The 26,969-nt window shown below is 40.9% G+C and overlaps 3 protein-coding genes across 7 annotated transcripts; 1 reads left to right on the top strand and 2 right to left on the bottom strand.

Moving 5' to 3' along the window:
• Positions 1-688: 688 nt before the first annotated feature.
• Positions 689-10,555, bottom strand: agpat3 (1-acylglycerol-3-phosphate O-acyltransferase 3). Its single transcript, XM_085920850.1, has 10 exons — positions 9,963-10,555; positions 5,364-5,421; positions 5,037-5,269; positions 4,782-4,951; positions 4,534-4,695; positions 3,868-4,021; positions 3,688-3,790; positions 3,091-3,166; positions 2,781-2,979; positions 689-2,515 (listed from the first exon to the last, which is right to left on the bottom strand). The coding sequence occupies exons 3-10, from the start codon at positions 5,212-5,214 to the stop codon at positions 2,424-2,426; spliced, it is 1,134 nt and encodes a 377-aa protein (XP_085776976.1). The 5' UTR covers positions 5,215-5,269; positions 5,364-5,421; positions 9,963-10,555; the 3' UTR covers positions 689-2,423.
• A 622-nt stretch (positions 10,556-11,177) lies between these two features.
• LOC147051046 (pyridoxal kinase-like) lies at positions 11,178-16,911 on the bottom strand. 5 transcript variants are annotated; one of them, XM_085919955.1, is made up of 13 exons: positions 16,782-16,911; positions 15,740-15,837; positions 15,122-15,176; positions 13,948-14,052; positions 13,720-13,803; positions 13,602-13,636; positions 13,392-13,477; positions 13,231-13,276; positions 13,039-13,150; positions 12,790-12,926; positions 12,583-12,649; positions 12,326-12,455; positions 11,178-12,240 (listed from the first exon to the last, which is right to left on the bottom strand). In XM_085919955.1, exons 2-12 carry the CDS (start codon positions 15,827-15,829, stop codon positions 12,334-12,336), a joined length of 939 nt encoding a protein of 312 aa, XP_085776081.1. In that variant the 5' UTR covers positions 15,830-15,837; positions 16,782-16,911; the 3' UTR covers positions 11,178-12,240; positions 12,326-12,333. The 5 variants fall into 5 exon arrangements, 4 of the variants coding, with proteins under 4 accessions (XP_085776081.1, XP_085776082.1, XP_085776083.1 ...); XM_085919956.1 differs by having other exon boundaries at positions 16,768-16,827; XM_085919957.1 differs by lacking the exon at positions 16,782-16,911 and adding an exon at positions 16,614-16,708.
• Positions 16,912-16,984: 73 nt separating this feature from the next.
• Positions 16,985-26,442, top strand: chpfa (chondroitin polymerizing factor a). Its single transcript, XM_085919951.1, has 4 exons — positions 16,985-17,422; positions 20,147-20,711; positions 22,223-22,405; positions 22,526-26,442. Exons 1-4 carry the CDS (start codon positions 17,148-17,150, stop codon positions 23,786-23,788), a joined length of 2,286 nt encoding a protein of 761 aa, XP_085776077.1. The 5' UTR covers positions 16,985-17,147; the 3' UTR covers positions 23,789-26,442.
• The last annotated feature ends 527 nt before the right edge of the window (positions 26,443-26,969 follow it).

Raw genomic sequence — 26,969 nt, forward strand, 5'->3', positions numbered from 1 at the left:
TGAGCGGTGGGCTTCCACTCCAAGACACACACACACACACACACACACACACACACACACACACACACACACACACACACACACACACACACACACACACACACACACACACACACACACACACACACACACACACACACACACACACACACACACACACACACACACACACACACACACACACACACACACACACACACACCATCAGCTCAAATATGTACAGCTTCTCATACACACAATATTGGTGAGACCTTGGAGACCAGTTTACCTACTGGAGAGCAATTTTCTAAAACTATGATTTACATTATGAACACATTTACATTATACACATGATGTTCAATGATAAGGGAAATGTTTTTGGTGTCGTTTCTCTAAAAGAACAGCGGGCAGCAAGTTTAAAAAAGAAAAAGAAAAAAAGACATTCATTTCTTTTATGTAATTTGTTCCACACTGGTGAGCCATTAAATGAGTATGGTGGCATTTGTTAATGTTTGCTGAAGGATGATATGTGGAGGAGATGGAGATCAGTTAGTCTGTGCTGCATATTTGAGACAACACAAACTCCAAAGAAAATACACCGAGAGTTGCTTTGTGATTCAAGTCTTTTAATAACAGGTGGGGGTGATGGACCAAAAAGAAAAACTCATAAACAAAAATAAAACAAAAAAAGCAGGTGACTCTAGAGGAATGCGTGATTATCGTAAATTATTTTTTTTAAAAACATGGCGGTGTCAGATTTCAGGAAAAAAAAAAAAAGTCACTCATGTTGACCAAATAAAAAAAAAAAAAATATCCTGTGCCAAACGCCTGTGTCTCTTCTGTGATAAAATTGCAGAAGAAGGAACTCTGCGACTGACGGAATGAACAGCTAAAGCTTTTTATGGGTGTACCAAATTACAGAAATAAACCTGTGAGTGCACCAGTTTTCAAAATTATTCTGCACTAGTTTTAATACAGTCATCTTCCTCTTTTACTACTAGCAAACTTTGATCCACTATAGCTCAGGGGGGGCTCAGTCAGCTCGTCAGTCAACACAAATCAGAAGAAGCAGTCTAGTTTTAAGGCTTGCATGAAAATCTCAATGGATGGAGGAAATTTGGATGGACGCTACATGTAGCACAGGAGAGAGGTGGAAGGAGAGTGGAATATGTAACGTGTTGGGGGTTACTCGTGACAATGTAACTAGGACGTGTGGAAAAAAAATCGGTGTTGTTTGATATGGTCGAAAGTGCTGGAGGTGAGGGAGGACGCGGGCCCCTTGCCTGACTGAGCAAGCTTGATTTAAGGCAAAGGTTAACTTAGCACTACGACTACAGTCTATATGTGGCCAGGCAAATTTGATGTCAACAGCTGCGTGAGGCTACGTGGAGACAACTGGTGACCTTTAGCCTGGAATCTGGCAGAACAACCCCCACACACTCCCACATTTTCACCTGTCATGGTTGCCAGCAGCTGACTAGTGTTTGAGGGGCAAGGAGGAGTTGTTTTAATTAGAAAAATAAGGATGTTAGCTCTGGAACAGATTATAATGATGATGATTGGTTTAAAAAAAAAAAAAAAAGTCTAACGCATTTGATTTTTGCGATATTTACATTTTTTTTTTTAAATTTGATCTATAAAAGCTTGTCAGTCTATATGTGCTGCTGCACTGTTTTGTGTTCAGGGTTTGAACACCACAGCACCTGTGCTAGTGATTAGCCTTTCTATGGCATAACTAGGAGTGGCGTTCAACATTTTGAAGAAAATAACAATGAAGTAAAATGATTTATTTATTTCTATATGTTACTTACAACATGAAGAGCATTTAGTTTCGAAAAAATGAATTCCAGAGCTTTAGGTCAGGTATGACAGCTTGCACATGCACAGCCCTTTTTTGAAGACCAGGTCATGATGATCACACAAAATGATTACAAAAATAATGAATGGTCATGTTTCCATGGTTTAGTGAAGTTTTTGCTTTTAAAAAACAAAAAAACAAAAACACAGGCGAGAGTGAAAGGGAGACGGGGGTTGGGGCACATGGGTGGAGGGCCCTGTTCTGACTAGAATGTCGCCACTTCCTAATTGGGTGACGACGGACAGTAAGTGTGGTTTAGTGGGGAGGTAGTGCAAAGCAAGACGCAGGCTATGTTTGTGGCCTTCCACGTGACTGCAGGTAGGTTAGGAGGTGAGAGGTTTAAGATCGGCAGGATTAACGGGGCTTGGCTGTGGAAAAACGGGTCACTACTTGGCTTTAGATGCAGTACAGCATCTCCCCCTCCCTCCTCCCCTCCCACCTCATGTCTTGTTGACCTCCGGTGAATTTACTCTTTAGGGTTTCTAAGTCTGCTCTCTATTGTGGTTTCACGGCCGGGTCTCCCCCCCCGACCTGGTGACCAATTGGACGGCAGGAGGAGAGCGGGAGTCAGTCTAGGGTGGGTGTGTTAGTTTTGTTTCTTGGTCTCCTGGTCACCATAACTGGAACCTGTCTTGTTGACCTCCGTGACGCCGATCAGGCGGCGGATTGCAACAGAGGCTGGGGAGAGAGAAACAATAAACACTCAACACAGAAGACTAAAATGATGGGGAAAAAGAAAAAGCTAAGCATAAAACAAAACGAAGCTTCAAAATGGGTGAAAAATTAAGTTCTTGTCTGTGCTCTCAAAAGCTATGTGAGTGAATTGCATCTTTACGCATCTACAATTGACAACACGTAAAAAACACTTCAATGCTATATCTCCACAACTGAGTACCATACAGTTTTCAAACTTTGCACGTGGGTTTTTAACCGTTAGCCTTACCTATGACGAGGAAGATGATGAAGCCGATAATGAGCAGCGGAGAGCCGCTGACCGCAACTCCGCATGCAAACTTGATAAGTGGTGAAAGCAGTAGCATGGCCCAGAACAGGAAGTTGAGCAGTGTCCACAGGCGGCGAGGAGGGATTATTGTGGGCCCCGGGAACTTGCCTTCCTTGCTGTACATCTCCTGTAAGGCATCCTGGTGGGGGGAGGGGATTTGTGAGCAACAACTGGACGTATTTTCTCACATTGGACCTGGATGAAAAAGTGATGACCACACTGGTCATACATGAAAGAAACGAAATACTACCTTCTCCTGGTAGAGTTTATGCAGCCAGTTGGCACACTCTGCCTCATCATCTGGGATCTCTTCCACAGGGAAACGTCTGCAGTGAAGCGGAAAACAAGAACAAGGCCAAGAGTTACAAGTCCAATTCCATAAAGAGAACAAAAAAGGGCATCCGTAAGCCTAACGATGACAAGCGCTACAGAAAACGAATGATTGGGTGAACGTATTGTGAAAACAATGTGTGGCGGTAGCACTTTACAACCACCAGGGGGCTCCCTCAACTAAAGTAAATGACTTCATCTGCATGCACTGGAATTATTATTTCACATGTTCTGATGCAGATGTTTTTCCTTGGGTCAAAAGTGTTCCCATGTTCCATGCTCTACTATCTTTTGTATTAGTCAACAAGATTACCATAAAAAGTGGTAATATTACTGTATTGCTGTCATCATTTATTTGCCCTAGCCAAATTATGCAGTTACGTTTAAGAGCAAAAGGCCCGTGAGAAACAATAGCCACATGAGTGCAGGGGCTCGTATTCAGAAACAATAGTCACGTGAGCGCAGGGGGCTCGTATTCAGACAAGGCCGTGGGCCCTTATGGGTGACGCCTTCTCACCTTACGCTCATGTCAGCTTTGTATTTCTTGCCGTTGACGATGCCCAGGAGAGTGGGGGTCTGCTTATCTTTGAAGTTGAGCGTCACGTCATAAACGGCAGTCACTGTATTTAAAAAAAATTAAATAAAAAAATTAAATAAGAAACGTTACATATGACGTGCGTGTACTTTTACACCGTACCTGTGCCCTTCAGACATCGCAGCGTGGTTGTGAAGCCCTTGGTGCGTGGTAGAAGGTGATATTTGAGCTTGGGCAGGCCTTTACTCTCTGCTACCTGCATGCTTATTTGATGCTTCTTCTCTGTAAAGCGGGTACCTTCGCAGTATAGCAGGAACTGAGGGAGAGAGGGTTTGCCATGTTAACACATACAGAAAACAACTCTGGGATTGTTTAGGCTCAGTGTGGCATCTTTAAGGAGGAAATTCTGGGCTCAAGGACAAAACAAGTCTCCTGCGGTGAGATGTTAAGTACAGCTGGAGCGCTCAGAGAGGTTCATTTGTATACGACTGGCAAGATAAAAAGTAGGCCAAAAGGGAAGAATTTGTTTGTTCCCTGGAAGAATTTTTTTTTTTATATTCACTGGTCATTCTACTTCATTTAAAATCTATATTTGCGAATTTGGCTGTGATGTCAAACTGCAATATTATATTTCTGTTCACAGCCAAAAGCAGGTTGTTTAAAAATGACTAAACGAGAAAAGGCCATTTTGATCTAGCCTACCAGACTTGAACTCAAATGTTTATTTGCCTAACAGGAACGTTTTAGCAGATTTTGAATTGTACTGAAGTTTGCAGATTTGAATTAAAATTTGACATTGAAAACTTTCTTCTGTTAATTTGCACTCACCCACATATGTTCAGGGTAGTCCTTAAGCCTGTCAAGTCCGCTGAAGACAGTTTTGCGGTCTTCTTCCCACTTTCTTTTGCAAAAAACGATTTCCAAGAAGTACCAGGTCCAGCCAATCAGAGGAACCTTCAGCAGCTCATGCTTGGCTAAGACTTTTGAACTCTAAAGGGAAATGGAGGCAATTGTCATTTCTTTTAAAAATCATGAAAATGTGCTAAATGACTGCAAATAACTTCAATCCAACTGACCCCCAGGATACCGTATCGCTCGCACATGGTCCAGCCACACAAGAAGTCGATCTCATAGTTGTGGTTGAGGATGATGATGACGTGTTCCTTGCCAAATTTGTCCACCGTGGCCTGGTCCGTGTATAAAGTGCAGTCGGTGCCGGACCACCACTCCAGCAGCATCACCAGCTCTTTCCAGAAACAACCGTTTGAAAATGGACCCTCTGCTGGTTGACCACAAACTACAGGAATCTATTCGACGGAATCTATACTCACGGCTCCAGAGCGAGTAGGCGAGCCGGCAGTTGATTCTGCGATAGAGCTGCTTGTTGATTGGCCAGATGATGCATGTGCACAGCTGGATGAAGTTGATGATGAGGCCGCTCACCACAAACACAAAGCCCATCAACAGTTGAAGGATGAACAAGCTCTTGATATAGGCCAGGAGAGCCATGATGCAGAAGGCCTAGGGGAGCTGAGGAGGCTCCTCTCTGTGCACGATGACCAACCTAAGGGAGGAAACACACACAGGGTAAGAGAAGACACGTTAAAAAAAAAAAAGAATTACCATCAATCACAGAGAAAATGAAGTAATTTCCTCACCACGGGGGTCTCCTTTTACAAGCCTCGTTTGCACGGTCCTTCGGCCAATACTACAGTCCTGCAACCAGAGATTTAATTAATGATAAGGAGCTGAGGAAAAAAAAAAAAAAAAGCCTGTATTTGGTCATATTCAGAAAATGAACAGCTACGAATAGGACCAATGATGCTGACTACACTAAAGTCTGCCAAGGCTATTTCCTGCTTCTCCCAATCTATCTTAGGTATTGCTTCACACTCCACAGAGACACTGAATTTGACTTACATCTTGCTGATAATCACCTAGATTGCCTGCTTAAATTACAGATGTCAGCGACTGAACAAGTACCCGCCGTAGCTCTTGCTCCGCAGTAAGAAATACACCATTGCAGTTGTTGGCAAAACAGCTCTGTCACGCTCCAGAGAAAAGACGGCACTCAATTGCCTTCCAGACAGAACGTATCAAGATATAACTACCATGAAATAAGAGCTGGAATTCCGAACTTTGGTCTCATATTTGTCTTTGGATCTGACACTCAAAATACTATCTTCCGTCTAGAACCAAAACAAAAGGAATTGACCTTGCCAATACGTTATCACGACTGTGTTATAGTTCAAAGTTGGTGAGCAGTGTCCATGTTACCCACGGAGCACAAGGGCTACGGAAAATAAGACAGATGGATAATGAAAAATGGAATCAAAATTGACCGCCCCTCGCCCCTCCCTTTTATACAAGCTGTACAAACTACACGCAGTAATCAGTCCATTTTAATGGGCCACATTTGCACGTTCATTACATGAGGATATTCTTTCTATACTCCAGGACCGTGACATTCTTAGTGATCATAAAAATTAACAGCCACTTTATGATTGAACCATTTTTAAAAACGAAGAAACATTTACAGCCATGAGCTACCCCTTCTTCAATCTATGCAACTAAAAGTTTGGCTTAGGCTTCTCCTTCCAAGTTGTCCATCTTAAAAGTGAGAGTTCAACAGATGTTTTCACACCCCAACTTGACTTGAGGGTGTCATAATTTCATCATTCTCATACATAAACTGCAGATGTCATGAAAAAAAAAAGATTTCTGTACACAAATGAAACATTTTAAAGTAGACATAAATCTTTGTTTTACATGACATTCCAATGTGTAGGCTAACAATTAAACTAACACAGACACTGATTGATTGCAGTCATACAGCAGCAACATTACCTCAGCTCGATCGACACGCCGCCGCCAACACACAGAATGAGTTCGAGTGATGAAATATTGTCACGTGATTCTCTGTGCATGTCATCAAGTAGTGATCCGTGTTGGCGGAATGACCTTTGTGCTAAACGGGAGTGCTTGAGTCAAGTTGGTGAGGTCTGAAAATGTCATTTTGATGGGAGTATGTGTATCTTATCGCCGATCTCTTGTGTACTTTATCTGTATGTTGTGTAACATATACCACGATGTTGTAACATTTTTACAACAAAATAATATCATTTGAGATATCAGGTTTTACACGAATGCACAGTAAGGTTCTTTGTAACAAGTTTGCATTTATGTCTTGGAGTTCATTGACCCATACTAATTGGAATTGAAATATTTTGGGGGCGAGTGAAAGAAAGATTTTCACACTTGCCAAGACCTTTGTTCTTATTTCCTCTTGACACACTTTTTGACCTAGCTCACATGCGTGTACTTTGGACACTTTGCCTGCCAAGGAAAAAAATAGAAGCAGCGACTCACAGTGCCTACTGAGAAAGGTACTTTTCAACATAAACTGAACATTTAATCGGGGGCCTCTGAAAACAGGTTGCAAAAAAAAAATCAACCTATCCATAGTGAAATTAAGAAAAAGAAAAGACTTGCAGCAAAACCCTTGAATGTCCAAAACATACGGCAACTTCTCTTGGATCAATTGTGTCCCCTGCATCCTTTACCCAGATTTTCTTACCAGAACTTTGCAAGGTCAAGATGGTCCTCATCATGGGTATTGTATTTAACTATATCAAAAGACTTTCAAAACAGGACATCCATTTTTGGCGGTGAACGCAAGTAGCTCGAAATCATCTGGGTCTCTTCCTTATTTTGTAGCACCATAATACGTCTGATGTTTTTTATCATCCTCTGCTTGATCTGCAGTTTGTGTCTTCTTTCTGTTTGAGAACACCTTCTTGAGAGACGTCAAATACCGTAGTAATGATAATTAAAACAAACCACAATTAATAACCAGCTGCAATTGTTTCATGGTTTCTCAGTACAGTTTCATCCGCAGAAGCAACTGAACTTGACGGAACGATTAGTCGCTGACTGGGTTAAAGCTACTTAGAGCTGGACAGCTGTTTGTCCCATTACCAACAAATAACCAGCAGTCGCTTCAGTCAAACTTACACTCCGTCTACTTTCCTACTCTTGAAATTCAGCCATACCGTTAGTATCACTCACCAGTAGACATAGTAGGCCATTGCCACGAGCACCAGGACCCCACAAATCCCGGTGAAGATCATCACAGCACTTTGGTTTAGCATTTTGGCGGATGGTGGTTCACCAAATGAACGCCAAAATAAAAACAAAATACCAGCAGTAAGCAGCAGCAGGTACTCACTGGCTGCTCTACTCCATATCCATCATAATCCAACCGAAGAAAAGAGATTATGATGACAAGAACACCTGTTGGAGGAACTGCCTGATCAGCAAATAATTACTGGCAATGAAGGAAGCTCCACCAAAAAAATAAAACAAAAAAATGTTGACTCTAATTGAAAGCAAGCAAGAAAATCCCCCAAATATCCACTGTAGACTGCAAGAAGATTCAACTAATGGACGAAAGGTAGGAGGTAGGCACACGTCCCGTAGCAAACGGCTGACTGTATTCTCATTCCCTAATCCAGTGGATTAGATTAGTGACGATTAGCGAGCGACAGGCATCCTGGATATGTCGCGTTTCATTACCATTAACCAACATTGCGGAGACGAACAGTTGTCTGGCAGAGTTTGACATCCCATCTTGCTATTGGTTGTCTTGCTAGCATCTATTAAATGATAATTTTGCTTACAACCCAAGGCCAACAATATCTTGATGGCTACAAAACGTTGAGTAGTTGTAGTTCTGAAGAAAGTAGTCAGTGATAATATATTCAGAAATACATAACTGCTGAATTGAGTTGGCAACATCTGCCAGCAGGACTTGTCCGTGACTAACATCAAGGGTGCGATTTGCCGCAAAAATAAAGTACGGTTTTAGACAATGTCACATTTAACTTTATGATGTGACTTTAAAATCACAAGTTTATTCGTGCATTATATTGATTATCTAAGTAGTATTGAGGCAGACCTCCACACATGTAACCTTCGTCGCTTTAACACCTTATCACCGAATCCTTATGGACTTTGAAACCACAAAATGTATTATCTAGTATCTGTTTCACAGGAATAATGCTTCAGCTCAAAAAGATATCGTCAAGCTAACATTTCACTTCAGACGGTCCCAATGTTGGAAGTAGGTTTAGACAGGTCAGTGGGCATATTTAATTCTTGAATGATCAAGTGGTTGAGTGGTACAGCAGTAACTTTGCCATTGGTAGCATGGGTGTGACCAACTTTCTAAGTTGCACAGGCAAATAATTTGTCTTAACACAAACTTTTAATAAATTTTGTACTTTGATAAACAGCTATAGTTGGGCATCCTAACACCACCCTCCCATTCTTACTAATGTAATTATTAACATGTAGGATCTGAGCTAATTTAAGCACCAGTCAAAATGGTTGGTAAACCCTGGTTTGGACCCGCTAATTGACCCAAGGCTATAGTAGGATAATAATAATAATAAAAAAGCAAGACATCCTTGCTATAATTACGCAACAGTGGAAGCATCACACCCCCCCCCCCCTCCAAAAATGTTGGTCTAATTCCAACGTGTGAGTCAAGTTAAATGTCATTCGAATGTCCTGCAAAGGTTCCACAGCACGGTAACAGGAATAAGCATTTAGCTGTCACAACAACCCCATGATGAATGACAAATCTTGTATATTATTTACACACCACTTCCCCTTGCTCTCTCTCTCTCTCAAACATCACCTGGAATTAGATCGTGACATCGTTCAACGTCAGTAGATCTGCACTCATACGTTGTTTTACACAATTTATGTTTTGCGTAAAAACAAGTTGCTCTGGTGTTGACTTGGCATCGGTTATTAAGACCCCACCAAGCTACTAGCATGCCGGCCGGCGGTCATAAGGTGAGCCGTTAACTGGGATCCATGTGCCGGGGGACGTCATACTTCATTCTATTAAGTCTCAGTAGAAAACAGTTCAGTTGCATTAGGAGACTTCCACGACAAATTACAATATTAACCGAGATGTTTGGAAGCTATTCTAAGACAAATGAGTGGCGTACACAAGCCCTGCACCTTACCTTGAATGTGTAGCATTTACCCCAATAACTTCATCGACAGAAACGCACCTACTATCCGACTGGGTTATCATGTTAGGACTTTTTTTTTTGTTAGTAGGAGAATATTTCAAACAAAGGGTGTGTGTTGTCGGTCGTGCGGCTTTCTTGCTAGCGTTCGCTGCTACGCTAGTTAGCTAGCTAAAGCTAGCTGACAGTAAGGCACATTCTCAATAGGCTTACCTGACAATTGATCACTTGGTACTGAAACCAGCACCGGAGATTCAGGAATACTTCAATCAATGGTTCGGGGCCTCGTCAGGTTGAGGGAAGAAAAAAACAACAACAAAACAAAACAAAAGAACTATCGGAGCCCTTTTGAGAGCACCCTATTGCTCAACGACGTGGGTTAACGTAGACGTTACAAAGATGACTTGAGGTCATGCGATTTTCAAGAGCACCATTGTTTGTCGGTGAAAGCGCCACATTTCCTCAAAGCCCCCTTCTGAAGATGTCCATCCGGTCACTCCGGACCACCCTCCCCCTTACCTATTCTCACAAAAAAGTACGCACACAATAATCTGCAAAACACCTGCCCTCTACAATAATATGTTCACTACTTAGCTGTTATTACTTCCTTCCATTACCAAACTGGGGTGTGTTTGTTCTTTTAAATTAAAACTTTTTTAAGAAAAATGCAAAGTGCACGATTCCTGTTTGTTTTAAAATTACACATGTAGTCTACAATTGGTGGGAATAAACCAAGGTATTTAAATAAAATCGTATCTATTTGATACGCACGTATAATAATATCTACAGTACATATCCCATGGATAAAGTTTATTCTTCTCTTTAGGTGTGCACAATTCTAGATCTCGTCTGCCCCCTGCTGGTGTTTCAGCACATCTGCGTCTCACTTTAAAAATCCCATATGAAGTACATTGTATGCTTAAGAAAGTTCAGGGGTCATCAACATTTTTGAAACTCAAAAGTTACTTATTGAAGGGCTATTGTACTGGAGCCTATCCCATCTGAGTTAGTCCCATTTTCTTCCATATAGCATTTAATTCTGCCTGGGATACGAGTCAAGATGTCTGTGGCGTTATTAGGGTTAATGCCAGCTCGTCATGCTGTGGATTAGTGCCATACCTGCCCCTAATCACATAGTATTAGCACTTGGTTTGACAAGGGGGATACTGTTTAATTGCACGTCTTTATGTATGCGATAATATTCACAATTTAAAAGGAAAATTTACCTGAAATTGGCAGCAGACATTTGAAATACTGCTCTTCCTCCTTTGTGCAAAAATATTTCTTCTTAAGAATTCATTAGTTTTATGATTTTAAAATAGGTGGCATTTATTTGGAACATTTCCATATAGGCACTTGAGGTACAGCAGTTTTTATGAGACTCGGGCCAAGTGCCAACAAACAAAAATATATCACACACACACAGTGTAAAGTCATTAAATTGTTTTTTATTACATCTATCTTTCAATTTACTTTATGTCAGAGCAGCAGCTGAATGTTTTGGCTTTGAAATATTATTTGTGAGACCTAAACAGTTGTACACATACACACTAAACATTCAAAACCTGTTTAGCTTCCTAACTGCTTTAAGGCTATTGATTCATGTTGAGATATGGTAACAAAATGGCGATCAACAGTACAGTAAATATTCTCTATTAAAAATCATCTGTGCAAATCCTTCAATTGGAGAAGTTTTAAGACAAGGATCTAATAACAGTACTAATTCAGGGAACATCACGATTAAAAGTTAAAAGTATGGATTGAAAAAGGGATGGAATTTAGCACATCAAACAATCATGAGTCACAGCAATTGTAAAACAAAAACAAAAGGCTATGAAATAAAATGTACCAAAAGAGTATTCGGACCATGAATATACCTTATCACATTTTTTCTGAGATTTGACTATATATTATATCTGTTATAAAGATGACTCCCAAAGCTAAAACATCATGTAACCACTAAATATTTCAGCAAAACAAAAGGCTATGAAATCAAATGTACCAAAAGAGTATACGGACCATGAATATACCTTGTCACATTTTTTCTAAGATTTGACTATATATTATATCTGTTATAAAGATGACTCCCAAAGCTAAAACATCATGTAACCACTAAATATTTCAGCATGAAGTGACACCTTCTTAGGCATAATACTGGATTTCTTTGAATCTATTTTTTCAAGTTTTTAAGGTTAAATGTAAAGTGAACAACACACATTCACTGATGAATCAAGTTCTTGCAGCAGAGGCATGTGCAAGCGTGCATCTGTTTATGTGTTAGACTATACCCAAAAGGAGTAATAAAGTACATTTAGTAGGCAAATAAACGGAGTCTAAAAATAAGCCCTATTGGCTAATATCTTTGTTTTTAAATCTATGCAAAGGAAGAGATTTACAAAAGCCATAGGAGAGACAAGTATGGCAGTGATTCCGGAGTATCTCCATCGAGAATATGAATCATGATCCTTCACAGCTGATCATCTTCAAGATTCTGGAAGGAAGAGAAGACATGGCCTGGGTTGGAAAATGCTGCAAGCACCATCAAGATGTCAAGGTTCATTGACGAATGTTACCACCTTCGATATTAAGAGGTTTTTAAAATGTTCGCTTCCACAACGATGGCCGGTTTCTCAATGTCGCCTTTACTCTGAACCATTCTCAGCTCCAGCTGCGCAGGGCTGGGCCTCTTCCCTGGGCCGGCTTTTTCTGGAACATGGCAGAGCGGTTGATCACATTCACTTCAAAGAATGCAGTTTTATTTCTTTTCATAGATTGTGTCCAGTACAAACAAACGGTACAGAACAGTCATTAGTCTAAGTAAAAAATAAAATACCATTAGCATAATTAATAGTCCGCTTAATTACATGGTGCATGACTGAAACAGTCTTTTCACAGGCAGCCTGTGGGGGGAAACAGGAAAAAGAAAAAAACAGTCAGATTGATAACACCAAGTGGCCATTATGGCATTGTAACAGATATTTAAGGGTTGAGCGCATGGCAGAGAGAGAGAAAGAGTGCGTGTGTGAGTGTTTGTGTGAACCTTGAGGTCTTCGGGGTGATGGTGAGTCCAGGCAAGCAACAGGGCAGCAAACAAGTCCCCCGTCCCCACAAACACAGCATCAACTTTGGGGATGTCCATGCAGATCTTCTGAATGCTAACCGTCCCATCTGCTTTTACTACATGACAGAATGAACAGCAAGATTAAAGTGTGATGATTGTTATTGTATGAAGCCTGCTAAAAGTGCAAATTGTCCAAGGTACACGAAGGAATTTGCTATGGTACTTTACCGATTTTTTGGCTCCCGAGGGCCACCAGGTGAAGGTCTCCTTGATTTGAAGGCAAGTTAGTACTAGTGAGCACCACTGTTTTTGGACCCATTTTGTGAAGCAGTTCCATCGCCTGGGAGACATTTTTTTTTTTTTTTTTTTACACTTTACAATTTTGGACTGCCATGCACAAAAAGACTACAAGGTACCCACCTTAAGAGCATCTTCTATTGTATGGATTTTAATCCCAGTTAATAATCTGTTGAAGAAAATACACATATCGTTCACAAACACAGACTGACATATTTATTATCCACATGGCACACCGGTCGCTTTCTTCCTCCACTTTGTACTCATTAAAAAAGGCTACTCACTCTGCTTCAAACTGGTTAGGGGTAAGGATGTCAGCCAAAGGCACTACGTTGTTCCGGTAGACTGGGAGAAGTTCCTCTGGGACGTACTGGAAAAAGCACAAAACAAAACAAACGTTGTGACTTCTCACTTCTGTTTGACAAGTTTGATTGCTTCTGCGTAACAAGATAAGACAGCGTTTTGACCAGTATATAAAAAAAAAAAACACTCACCATTGCACCATGGTCTCCCATTACAGGATCACAAACTGTCACAAAAATAGGCAGGACAAAATTAGTTAGATATTTTGGTTGCTCAATTCTGAATTGAATCTACCAAAATTGCATTCACCATATACCAAACTGGGATTGGCTTTCTTAAGCTCTTGAACCATTTCAACCACGGTCATCAGGAAGGACGTGTCCCTGCTGTACCCTTGATTTAAAACGTAAAAAAAAAAGTGGCGACAAAACATTTGATTCAAATTGTTAACCTGACTTGCTCTGGTAAAAACCTGTTTGAGTATCTTTCAGAGTTTTTGACAATAATCACGTGAACAATATCAAATAGAAGACTGACCTGTGAGGATATAGTCATAGTGGTTGACCTTATTGAGCTTGATGCCCTCATACAGCACATTGAGCTCATCAGCTTTTAGGACTTGACCCTTCCAGTGGGCGTAGCCTAGAACAAGAGACAAACGTCTTATTGATTCATTTAAATAACGCCACCCAACATAATAAGTTATGTAATACTGGGTAGGACATTTCCAGAAACTTTCTTTTTCGTTTTTCTTTCTTCTCTTAAACAGGGCCTCTGTACTGACTGAGAGTCTTTATCAGGCTGCCAGTTTTCCCCTTTTCTGGTGCCCCTTCACCGTGAACCCGCAACAAACCCCCACAGCTGTTGGGACTGCATAATGAAAGGACACGCAAACACAAAAAAAGGAGCATCGAGTTCAACACGTGCCCTTCGGTGACTCAGAGAGCGGTTCCTGCAGTGAGAAAGCTTTTACGGGGAAAAAAACAACACTCAGACTTGCACTGGAACATTTAAAGGACATTTTCACATACAGGTCAAATTACAGGAGTGTACTTAGCCTGCGTGGAAAACAAAAGACCCGTTTTATTAATTGACGAGACTAATGTGCAAATATCTCCTAAAATGTGCGGATTCACATTCTTTACTAGCTTTGGTGTATAAAGCCCAGATCAAATTATAACTTTCTCTTGAACCACTTTGCAGTTTCATTCATGCAACCCTTTTAGGCTCGTGGGTGAATTAAAAGTCTATGCAAGCCGATGTTGGCAGTATCACTACAGTTGAATTGAAACGATGCTGGGAAAAGAAAACAAATCAATAGTTTTGCTAAAGTAGGGATTTTTGATCTCCTAGGCTTCCCTTACAGTTACAGTGTAACAGAGTCTGATTCAATCAATGTAACAAATACAGGTCGGCAGTGATAAACTGCTAACAAGAGGAGTCTAAAGTCTAACAATATAGGATAAACACTGACACAATGCGTCTTTTAGTCTTCCCTTCCTTAGAAATGTATTTTGGTCCTTCACTGCAAAAGAATTCAGGGGCACCAAGTTTTTATAATACAGCCAAAGTACAAAGGCTGTAGACACTCGTTTACTCCATGCATAGACTTAGATAACATACCGATGTTAAATGGTGATACATTATATTGGACATTCTTCAAACCAATTCCCTCAAGGCGGGCCCTTTGTAAATAAATGTATGATCCAACCTGTGTGATTGGAGAACTGCACAGAGTTGATGGAGTCCACTTCAAAGCCCAGAACCTGAGAAAAGTTCAAAAAAAAAAAAAATTGAAGCAACCTAAGATCTTGCAAATAAAGAACCAACTATTACTGCACATCTTTGTTTTCTTTACTCAACGATGGACATCTTGAACAAAACACAACAATATATATATATATATATATAAACTTTCTTTGTCCTAATAAAACAAGACTCTCAAATGTAATCATGTAAACCTTGAGGATGATCTATATGTATAAAATACTTCAAAGAGGAATAAGATCAGAAAAAAAAGTTATTGTAGACTTCTTTCGTGACAAAGGCACCTGTCCACAGGAAGAGCAAGTGTTTAAACTACCGACGCTGTTTAGACACTTTGAACTAATCTCGCCTTTGCAAGAAAAACATGATGTTGCGTTTGCGTGACTGTTACAATGTTTGTTTTTTTATTCATTAGTGATGTTGGCAATTAGGGTTAGTTTTAAGAGGGTTAGGGGGAACAGAGGCGAACACAACATGAAATTACATAACGATACTGCAATATAATCTTCAGTGATGTTAGCTAGACAGCTACAAAGGTTATTATGGAAGAACCGATATCTACCTGCAGAGGGAATGTTGCAGACTTATTTCCAACATATCCCCGGACAACATGACTTTGAATGGACAAAACGCGACATTCCATCGCCGCCATGAGTCAAACTGGTATTAAAAACACAAAGCACAATCAGCAAACAAAACAAGTCCAAGAGTCCAAGTCCACATTAAAACTCTGCACAGCTTCGGACGCGTTGAAAGTATCACCACCACCACCACACAGCCACACCAAAATGATCTCTGCTTATTCAACTCCTTGGCTGTCTGTCAAATTGTTTTCTCGTGGGTTCGTTAAACATCATCTTTGGGCGGACCAAAGAAAATCTACTTCCGCATACGTCAAAGTACCCGGATATGACAGCCCGGACTCGAGTTGCGGCCCATGTGGTACGGACAAAAAGGACAAACTGAAACATGGAAATTAAATTACCCACACAAACAAATCCATGACATTACGGCTTTAAAAATGTAAAACAAATCAAAAGACATGGATTAGGTCATTGATTTAATTCATATAATTTGATACGGTACGGCGTGTCCTTTTAAAAGACAAGCACCAAGCGGTTTAAAACTTTTAAAAGATAATTTATACGGAAAACGTATTATATTTGCCACCTTTCACCTAGAACAGTATTTCAACGACGAATAAGCCTGTATTTTAGGTATGTGACCACTAGATGACAGCGCAGGACTTTTTGACACGATTGACTGGACTTGATTATTTTATTCAAAGAACAACAAAAAACCCACAATAATCAAATATTACAGCAACGGTCATAGTAAGAGACCACCCATAGTTTTTGTCGGTTACATTTCTAACTTGTTCAGGAAAAATATTCAATTCATTGCTTGAATAGAGTCACCTGGGCAGGAAAACACACCTTTGATTCACGCGAAGTCACTTAAATGGTGCCTCATGTAGCGCTTGACCATAAAAAGTTTACCAAGCTTTGCTCTAAAATAACAACTTGTGTAGTATGAAGTAGTATTTTGAAACTGCACATCTTCAATCGACCAAATAAGATTATAACGAACCATGTCAACCTTACCTGACCCCTCATGACTGCGGATTGTATGCGCGTGGACATCACAACACACAAGGTGAACTATACACGTATTCATCCGCACAGATTTACGCACACGATCACCGACCGGAAATAGATCCTCATTGCCTGGCCGCCTCCGGGTTTCTCATGCTTACGTCAGAGGGGGCTGTGCTATGCAAGCAGCGTCCTGACACGTAAGAGACCCACACAATTTTTTTTTTTTTTTAAAGAAGTTTCTTTCCCAGAAGTTGGATGAAAACCCCTCGGAATTGATGCAGTTGCCCTGTAGCGTCTCTCCAATTTACAACAACCTGGAGGTTCCTTAAAAAACGCACCGGGACGCTCCGGTAGAGGAGCCGACGCAGCGACATGATATTTCCAATCCTTGTTTCTGCCCTGCGGTCGATTGGCCCGGTGGTAATCGGCATTTCTTTAGGATTTACATTGAGTCTCCTCAGTGTAAACTGGACACAAGAATTGTGTTATGCGGACCAGGGTACCCCTGTGAGTCGTGATGAGCAGTCCAAAGGAGCCCAAAAATCCAATTCCATTTCACCCGTCCACGACGAGTTGGAAGAGGATTGGGAACCAAGAATAGTGCCGTATAAACAGGTTGAGCAGACTAACCCAAAGAAAGTTTTCAGGTATGTATAGTGACTGAAACTTTATGTCTGGCTACAGCATTTACGCTCACGGCCACATTAATAAACCAAATAAGGAAGGGGCAAACTTTTGTGCCGGTGTTTTTAGTTTCTTCAGATTTATTTACAACGTCTCTTTAAACCGGTTTTCTGCACTTTGCATCAATTCCTAATTAATTAATCTTTTCACCATCAGGATTTTGGAGCGAACCGCAGATCAACGATTTTGCAAAAACGATCATCAAAACTATTTGATTAAAACCACTGGGGGGAAAAAATCTAACTATAAATGCGGATAAACCTTGGATTATGAATGATGGAAGTGCAGAACATCCCTGAATGAACGTGATCGTAATTACTGTCTTATTTTGCGGATTATATCAATGATGTCATTGATCAGAAGCAAATTATAACATTACAAACGATCACCGTTATGCGTTCATATCCAACCAATCAGATTAGGGTAATTTAAAGCTGCAAGTTCGTGTTGAGTGATTAAAGGTAGAACAATTACTGTGTTGCAAGAAAAACAACAAAACACGAATTAACAACCCTTAAAAAAATAAAAAATGAATTAAAAATAATAATCTCAAGAATTTAACTGAGAATCAATGTAACTTTTGTTGTTGCTTAGATAAATCCAGGTATGCGCTGGTTCATCTCATCATCTTTGCAAAAAAAGTGGGTTTTATTTTCTTTTCTTTTTCTGCCCATCATCCTGGAAAGGATTACAAAGGATACATTGTCTACAATGGATACTTTTGCCCAATGACAGCTGGAATAGGCTCCGACCCATCCACAGCTCAAATGAAGACAATCACAATGGATGGATAATTTATTGCCAATTTAGTTAGATTTCAGTTTCTACTTTGTTTTGATAGGAAAAAGGTATCCAAGTAACTTACTTCATCATTCCCTAAGGACAGAGTATTATAAATACATTTTTGAATCAGCACTACCACACAACCACACGACCAATGTAGACTTGATACAGAGCAGTCATACATTCCAATGAGGAAACTCTTAAACTACATGCTGTACTCATGCTGTGCTGACATATTCAAATATCTCCACATTTTCCTGGACTCGTCCCTGTTTAAATATTAGCCCTCACCCCCAAGAGACTTAAATATCGAACCCCTAAGTTTCATTTAAAAAAAGAAATGCTTTCCAACAGAGGTGGGGTTTGTTGCGTTGAGATGAACTGATGTTTCCTTTCCCAAAAAGTTCTCAGTTTTAGAATCATGTTGTTGTATTGACTTTCAGTTTGTTCGATCAGGGACAAATCTATGGTCTTCGAATGTAGTTTTGGATCAAGGAAATTATAAATAAATAGGTCAGGGATTCATCTGAAGATTACTGGACATCACCATGTGTAGCTTAATCATATGTAATCACGAGCTTAAAAATAAACACGTACTCCTTTCGCAGATGTTGCAATTGCTTGGTCTTTCGAACAGTCATGTTACGAATTTGACACAACTAAAAACACCTTGAATCATGGAACGTATGGTACCATAATAATACCTTAGACATAATTAATAATGGAAGGTTCTATGTGCCCCCACTAGTCTAAATGTGATACAGTGGAGCATTGGTTTTCGAACGTCCCGGTTCTCGAACAATTCGGTATTCGAACAAAAAATTCGAGATTTTTTTTGCTTAGGATGTCGGACGAAATTCGGTTGTTGAACCTCGCTAGATGAGCCAAAAGGACCCGCATGCCAACTGACTCCGTTCGTTATTACATTGTCGTTACTCTGAGGATTGCATCAACTCGAATCATGCCTCCAAATGAAGCAAGTGGGAGCACTAAAGCCATTCTAAAACACAAAGACGCTCCTAAAGCAATGCGACAGTGAGCGCCCGGCTGGCGCGCTGCGGTTGCGCGATCGGACTAAATTAAGCTCCATGCGCACTGAGGTCCACTTAAATTTTGGAGAGTCCATTAGGACTTTGAAAATATTTTCTAAATTTTAGCAACCTCTCTGTCACAATAATGCGACCAGCGCGGTGCAGTTGCGCGTTCGGCGGCGCGCTACAGTTGCGCGTGCGGCGATGCGCTGCAGTTGCGCGATCGGACAAGATTAAGATCCCTGCGCACTGAGGTCCACTTAAATTTTGGAAAGTACATTAGGACTTTAAAAATATTTTCTAAATTTCAGCGGCCGCTCTGTCACAATAATGCGACCAGCGCGGTACAGTTGCGCGGGCGGTGACGCGCTCCGGTTGCGCGTTCGGCGCTCCGCTGCAGTTGCGCGATCAGACAAAATTAAACTTCCTGCGCACTGAGGTCCACTTAAATTTTAGAAAGTACATCAGGACTTTAAAAATATTATCTAAATTTCAGCAGCCGCTCTGTGACAATAATGCGACCAGCGCGGTGCAGTTGCGGGGTCGGCGACACGCTACGGTTGCGCGTTTGGCGGTGCGCTGCAGTTGCGCGATCGGACAAAAATGCGCAAATGAACTGGAACGGATTGTGTTTGAAAACCGAGGCGCCACTATATTCGAATTAACATTCTGCGTGTAGAAATAAAAATCAAGATTAATTAACTCGTTTCCAATCTCACAGCAAAGACATTCTGACATTATACTGCCCTCTGCTGTTCACTGGAATTGACATCAAAGTGCCTTTGGACTCACAACGCGAATGTCGCGTGACCAAATCCAATAAACTGGTGAACTGATGTTTGAACTTGTTCTTTTGGCGTCTTTTTTTTTCAGGGCCAAATATATAAGTACAGAACTGGGGATTCGCGAGCCTCTGTTTGTCGGAGTCCTGACATCCAAAAACACCATCAATACCTTGGGTGTAGCTGTCAATCGCACCATCAGCCATCATCTGGACACCGTGGTCTTCTTCACCGGCACATACAACCGTAAAGCCCCCCACGGCATGTTTGTAGTTTCGCACGGAGACGAAAGACTGATCTGGAACATGTTTCAGACCATGAGGTACATTTACGAACATTATATCAACACATATGACTGGTTTTACTTCGTCCAAGATGACGCTTACACCGAAGCCGACAGAATCAAAGATCTTGTTGGTCACCTGAGTATAAATGAAGATGTTTACATGGGCGGTCCAGAGGAGTTCATAGGCGGGGAGATGGAAGGGAGCTACTGTTACGGAGGCTTTGGCTACCTCCTGTCTCGAACTTTGCTGCTTCGACTTCAACCCTTCCTGGAAAATTGTAGAAACGATATTCTGAGCGCCAGGCCTGACGAGTGGCTCGGGAGATGCATCATCGACTACACGGCTACTAACTGCGTCAGCGACGTTCAGGTACTGAACAGAGTTTTTTTTTTTTTTTAAATGATTTTGTTCTTAGCATCATGGCATTGGACAAGATGGGTTAAGAGTCAATGCCTAACAGGCTATTTTTAGTATTTTTTTCTTCCTGTGAACGTTATCACTGGTTTTGTTGACATTTCTGAGGGTGTTTGTTGATTTTGACGGTCATAGCTATCTACTCCGTCTCACTCTTGACTTCTCTCAATGCCGTGAAGGCTCTTTGTTTTTGTAGAGCAAAGAAGTGAAAATGATATAATCTTCCCCTTTACCTATCTTCTGTGGCATCACAGTTCTTTGTTGTTTTTGACCTTGCGTTTTACAAAGTGTGATTCCCAAATGTTGAATGCTCCATTATTTCGAAGACTCTGAAATGGTACATTTGAATCACTTCTTAATTATTTAATTTTCATTCTGGTGGTCTATAAAGGTAAACTTCTAAAATCATACTGTGATATTCTCCACTATCCTTCACAGGAGACAGTTTATAGTCCTTAAATAAGCTTGACGACTTGAAAGAAACCCGAATGACGGGAGAGCGTCATTCAAAACAGCTGTTTCAATGTTATCTGAGTATTCCAAACAGTCGTGGCCTTGATCTGTGAGTCTGTACTTAAAAGTGAAAGGCACCCCGACTATATAAAGCTCTAATTACCATGCTTACATTTAGTCGGTATTTATATTACAGAGTGGGTTACTAATACTCTCCTTTTTTTCCAACTGGAAGAAAAGAAATAGAGACAAGGAGAGCATACTGTAAATCTGTAGTTGACACCTTGTAATTGTAACATCTTTGGTTTTGAAGTTCAGACAGACGTATAGTGTGGACGAGTTAAATGTCGTCACCGATGTAGAAGCGACATGCCATCATATTTATTCCATTTTGACCTCAGCTCATTTGGGATTTTTATCATCAATCATCCTGGAACATTCAGAGAACTGTAACAAGATTATGGGGTACTGTCAGGCGTGGTTCCCCAAGGCCTAACCCATATTCTTCCATAGCTGTGCGGGAACTATGACTAATGGACAGAATATAAATATTCGTATACTTCTTCTTTTTTTTTTTTTAACCAGTACACCGAGCCAAAGCAAACCTAATTTTATGGAAATAAAAACAATTGGAACTTCCATAGAGGCTCTTACAATTTGGGAAGAACGAGTCATTGAATATTGCATGACAAAAATTGGTCATGTCTCGACAGGGAGAGACTTCCCTGCCCCGGTAACCTGAGTCTTAATTCTTAACTCTTTTAATAGCCTGATAAATTGGATTCGCTTTTTTAATCACTCAAGCTCTTTAGGTGGTTACTTTGTTTACATCTTAAATGACATCATCTTTAGTTGTTGTTTTATTGACTTAATTCTGACCCCTTTGAATTCCAAATACATAGCCGAAACTGGTATTTGAATGATTGAAAATACGAAACAAAAGCGAGACTGAATGTATCTTTCAAAGCTGTTCCTGCCATGTTGAATTTCCGCTCCTCTTTGTTCTACCTTAGGGGCTCCACTACCACCATTATCAGTTGGAGAAAAACTCCGATCCAAGCAAAGAGCAGAGTGAGCAGTTTCGAAGAGCTCTGACTGTTCATCCAGTGTCCGACCCTGAAGAGATGTACCGTCTGCACAGACACTTCACGGAGATTGAACTGCAGAAGACTTACGATGAGATTGCTAAGCTCCAGGTAAGCTGATTTCCAAGTGTCACAAATCACCTGTTCTCTCCGAGCTAGATTCTCAAACTTGCGCTCAAGCAGCGGCAATGTGACATTGATGGTGCGATGGCTCCACTTGTCGTTCCACAGGCAGAAATAAAAAATGTCAGCGGTGATGCTTTTGACGGCAACCGGAGCGCACAGTGGCCAATCGGAATCAACCCACCTTTTGAACCAAAGTCTCGCTACGACGTTATAAAATGGGACTACTTCACCGAAGATGACATTTATTCATGCATCGACGGATCCCCCAAGTGCGATCTGCGTGGTATCGACCGCATGGATGTGGCTGATGTCATCGACGTAGCTGTCAAGGAGCTGAACAAGAAGTACAACCCAATTTTGCACCTGAAGAAGCAGCGCCTGATTAACGGCTACAGACGCTTCGACCCTACCAGAGGCATGGAGTACACGTTGGATTTACAACTGGAGGCGGTCACCCGTAAAGGTCACAGTCGTTCTATCACCAAGCGTGTTCATCTGGTTCGACCTTTGAGCCAGGTGGAGATCATTCCCATGCCCTATGTCACAGAAGGTACGAGGGTTCACGCCATTATTCCGATGACCGCGGTGGACCGGGACTATGTGGAGCAGTTCTTAAAAGTCTTTGCCGCCAATGCTTTTGAAACGAGTGAAAACATCATCCTGACCTTTCTATTCATTTATGATCTGGTGGAGGCACAGCAAGTTAACCAGAATGACATATTTGCCAGCGTTAAGACTCAGATAAACCTCTATGAGCACAAATACCCTACAGTGAAAATCCCTTGGATAAGCGTCAAGACAGAAACGCCATCTCAGATCAAATTCATGGACATCATCTCCAAAAAACACCCAGTTGACACACTGTTCCTCCTAGCGAGCGTCAACACCAAAGTCAACTCAGAGTTTGTCAACCGCTGCCGCATGAATTCCATCAACAACTGGCAAGTCTTCTTCCCAATTCATTTCCAGGATTACAATCCTGACGTGGCGTATCACAACAAACCACGCCCGGCCACAATCGACCTGCTGAAGGATTCGGGACATTTTGATCGCTGGTCATTCGACGAAGCTTGTTTTTACAACACCGACTACATGGCGACGCGCACGAAAATGGTCGCAGATGTCCAAGAGAACGAGGATATCCTCGAGACGCTGGACATCTATGACATGTTTGTGAAATACTCGGGGCTGCACGTATTCAGGGCCGTAGAACCGGCTTTACACCAGAGCTACCGCGACCATACCTGTAACCCACGGCTCAGCGAGGACATCTACCATAGGTGTGTTCAGAGCAACTTGGAAGGCGTGGGTTCAAGCTCCCAACTCGCAATGCTGCTGTTGGAACAAGAACAAGCCAATAGCACATGAGAGCCAAACCTCTTCGCTCACGCGGGGCGTGAAAAGCTGTGTATCTTCAATTGGATGTATGGACACAACAATTTCTGTGCGTCGGAATATAACGGCGATGCTGAACAAATGAATCACGTTTACAACTCTATTAAGCACACCGAGCAATGCACCGAGAACAACTGAACTCGTTACGATGAAAAAACTGCGCCCCCTGGTGTTCGGGAAACTTTTCACATATTGTCCCTGTTACGGTTTGGCCCTGGCTTGCGAAATCTCACTTGCTCCCTAAAAACCTTTGTTGTGAAAGATGAAGTTATACAACACTACATTTTCACCGTTGATGATTCAAATTTCACCGCAAAAGGAATTTCCACCCGTCTGCCACTCATGAACACTAGTTGCACAACCCCACACACTGCACGGGGGAGTTCAGTGGCATTCGGTCACGGTTGCTCGGTGTGGGGCAGGGAAGTAGCCAGAACCGAAGGACATGCATACCATTCACATTTTGCAATATTTGACCACTATGTTATGGAAGCAGGGTGTTATTGTGCAGTGTTTTACGATTGGGTGTGCCCAGTCACACACCCTCGTTCTCTGCACCTGTATGTTTCCACAATAACCAGGATCTTGATAACCAGGTTTTGTGCTATTAGGTCCTCTCTTTTTTTTGCACTAGGGGCCCGTCTGCAATTCTTTGTGATGGACAGAGCATGGCTGCTTTGGTATAAGTTTTTGTGTTGGTCAGTCCGAGTTAACCAAATAAGATATTTAAAAGTGGTTTGCACTGTAACGGAAGAAAGTCTTCAGGAGTTGGCGTGTTATTCAAGGTGTTCCCTACACCGTCACTGACCAAAAACAGTAAACACGGTCCTTTGCAAGATGAACGGTGTAGACAGTTACCTTCTATTCTTCGTCTGTGTAGATATGCATCAAAATTGCTGTAATTGTGCCTTGAAACTGATTTTTCCAACAGATGGTTCTTTTTGAAGTCGTATTTATGTTACATAATAGTTTTGCCATTCAGGTTCTGAAGTTCTGTTTTGCATCAGTCTTTTGATTTGGTACGCCACACTTAGCCGATGCTTGAAGCTGAGTCGGGATGTTGCAAGACTTTTTGAGGCCCATTTGGGCGCAAGCGCCTCTCCACAACTCATGTATGTGCCTCAAACCACGGACTGGAGCATTTCCTCCCTGTCTTTGGTATGTATATAGGGGCGTGTGTACATTTGACTCTATATGACTAAAGATGTGCTCACAGGAAGCCTGGAAGAACTGAATATTTACCCAGGAGATTTTCTGGATGTAGAAATTCTTCATGCCAGCATAGTTTGACAACATGTGTTTATGTGGTCTGCGAGGACTAATATTTAAACTCGCCAAGGTTTTAATGACTTCAATTTTATTCCCACTATTCATTGAAGTTCTCACGTATCATTGTCCTCTTTTGGGTTTCCTTTTGTTAAAGTTACATTTAAAGCAAGCTCAAAGTTTTAATCAAAAAGCTTTACTGCAACGGTATTGGAATGGTAGCAATAGATGCGGGAATGTTTTTTTTTTTCCTTTTAAATAAATAAGTTACTTAAAAAGTGCAATATTGCTGCTATCGCCACTGTTGAGTTACCAGATGGAAAACATTGGCATTTACTTGACATTACCATATGGTACTTTTTTTTTTTTTTCTCCACCCTTATGGAATCAAAGAATCAGGTACAAGGGATTCAAAGTAATCCATGCTTGGCAAGTTTTTCAAGATTGCTCTAAATGCAAAGACTTGATCTACTTGTGCAAGTTTGTGTGCAGATGATGCCCCACAGCATACTTTTGGAGATCAGCCAATTATTAATTAGACGGCTTCTACTCGGTTGGAAATGCTGCAAGAAGGCCAAGAGCTAGAAATATAAGCACCATTTTTTTTTTTATTCCTTACTGTGATTCATGCAATAATTCATTCATAATAACAGCACAGAGCTGGAAATGAACATATTGAAAACAGAATTATGAACATCGCATTCCACCAGCAATCCCACACATTACGATGTATGACTACGATGATTTAGGTTGAAAACTGTTTTGCTGTATTTTTCTTTTAACTATTATGTTTCACAGACCATGGGGTCATTTTACAGTTTTTTTTTGACAAGCACAATGTTTTTATCAAGACAATGCTCTGCTGAATGTTTTCCCACGAAGAGCATGAAACAATGAACCAATATTTGTTAACCTTCCCCAAACCACTGTGAATTTTAGCTACAACAAAATGATCTGTGTGTGTTCACCAAAGCCAACAAAGTTGAACTATCTATGCTGTAGACTGTTTTGTCATAACGCACTAATTTTTTAGACATTTTTTAAAGCCTTTGTAGTTCCATCCATCACTTCACGTTATCCGATAATGAAGACTCCCTTGTTGTTATTATTGTGGCATTTGGCCTCAATGACCATTTAAATATTTCTTTTCTTCTCTGTTACATAATATGTCCGATACCATGTGGTTTTTTTTGGGTAGTTTTTTCATCTAGATTATTGAAACCAAATGTGTTTGATTTTTACTGGTACCAATCTAACCAAAGCAAGTGAAACAAGATGCGTTTTTCAACATGTGCTGTAATCACCAATCAAATGTGAAATGTAATTTTTTTTTAAATTAAATAAAACGTGTTTTATGATTACGTCAACGTTTACATTTTCAGTGGCTTCAACAATGAAAACATCTTCCTTATAAACGGTGAAATCAAATTTGTCCTTTAGGTGTCCGCAGAAGAGCGCTCTACCAGTACAAAGTAGCAGTTGTGAGTAATATAAATTCTGGTCAATATTTCAAGCACAATTTCTTTTATTGGGTGTCTTGACAAGTTCTTTACCATTAGCAATCCTGATCTTGTCAGACCTGAAGCACTTTTTGTCTGGCTTGGGTAAAAGTAAGGAAAATACTGCAATCGTAATTATAGTTTTAGTTATGTCAAGGGTCCATATGTACTCTCCTGAGGGATGTCGTATAAACCACATAATTACAGAGCAGCTGGGACTTAATTGCAAGCCATCATTTTGTACTTGGTTTTATGCACTTTCTCCTCCCACACAGAAGCATATTTGCCTCAAATCATCCAGGAACTGATTTAGTTTTCCCTGACAGTTTGTGTCCATGTCAAGGTTCTGTCAAAGTCACGACATTGAACAGAAGAATTGTTCGGAGATA

Source organism: Syngnathus leptorhynchus, chromosome 9 (genome assembly GCF_054491065.1).
Source record: "Syngnathus leptorhynchus isolate UIUO chromosome 9, UIUO_Slep, whole genome shotgun sequence".
NCBI lineage: Eukaryota > Metazoa > Chordata > Actinopteri > Syngnathiformes > Syngnathidae > Syngnathus > Syngnathus leptorhynchus.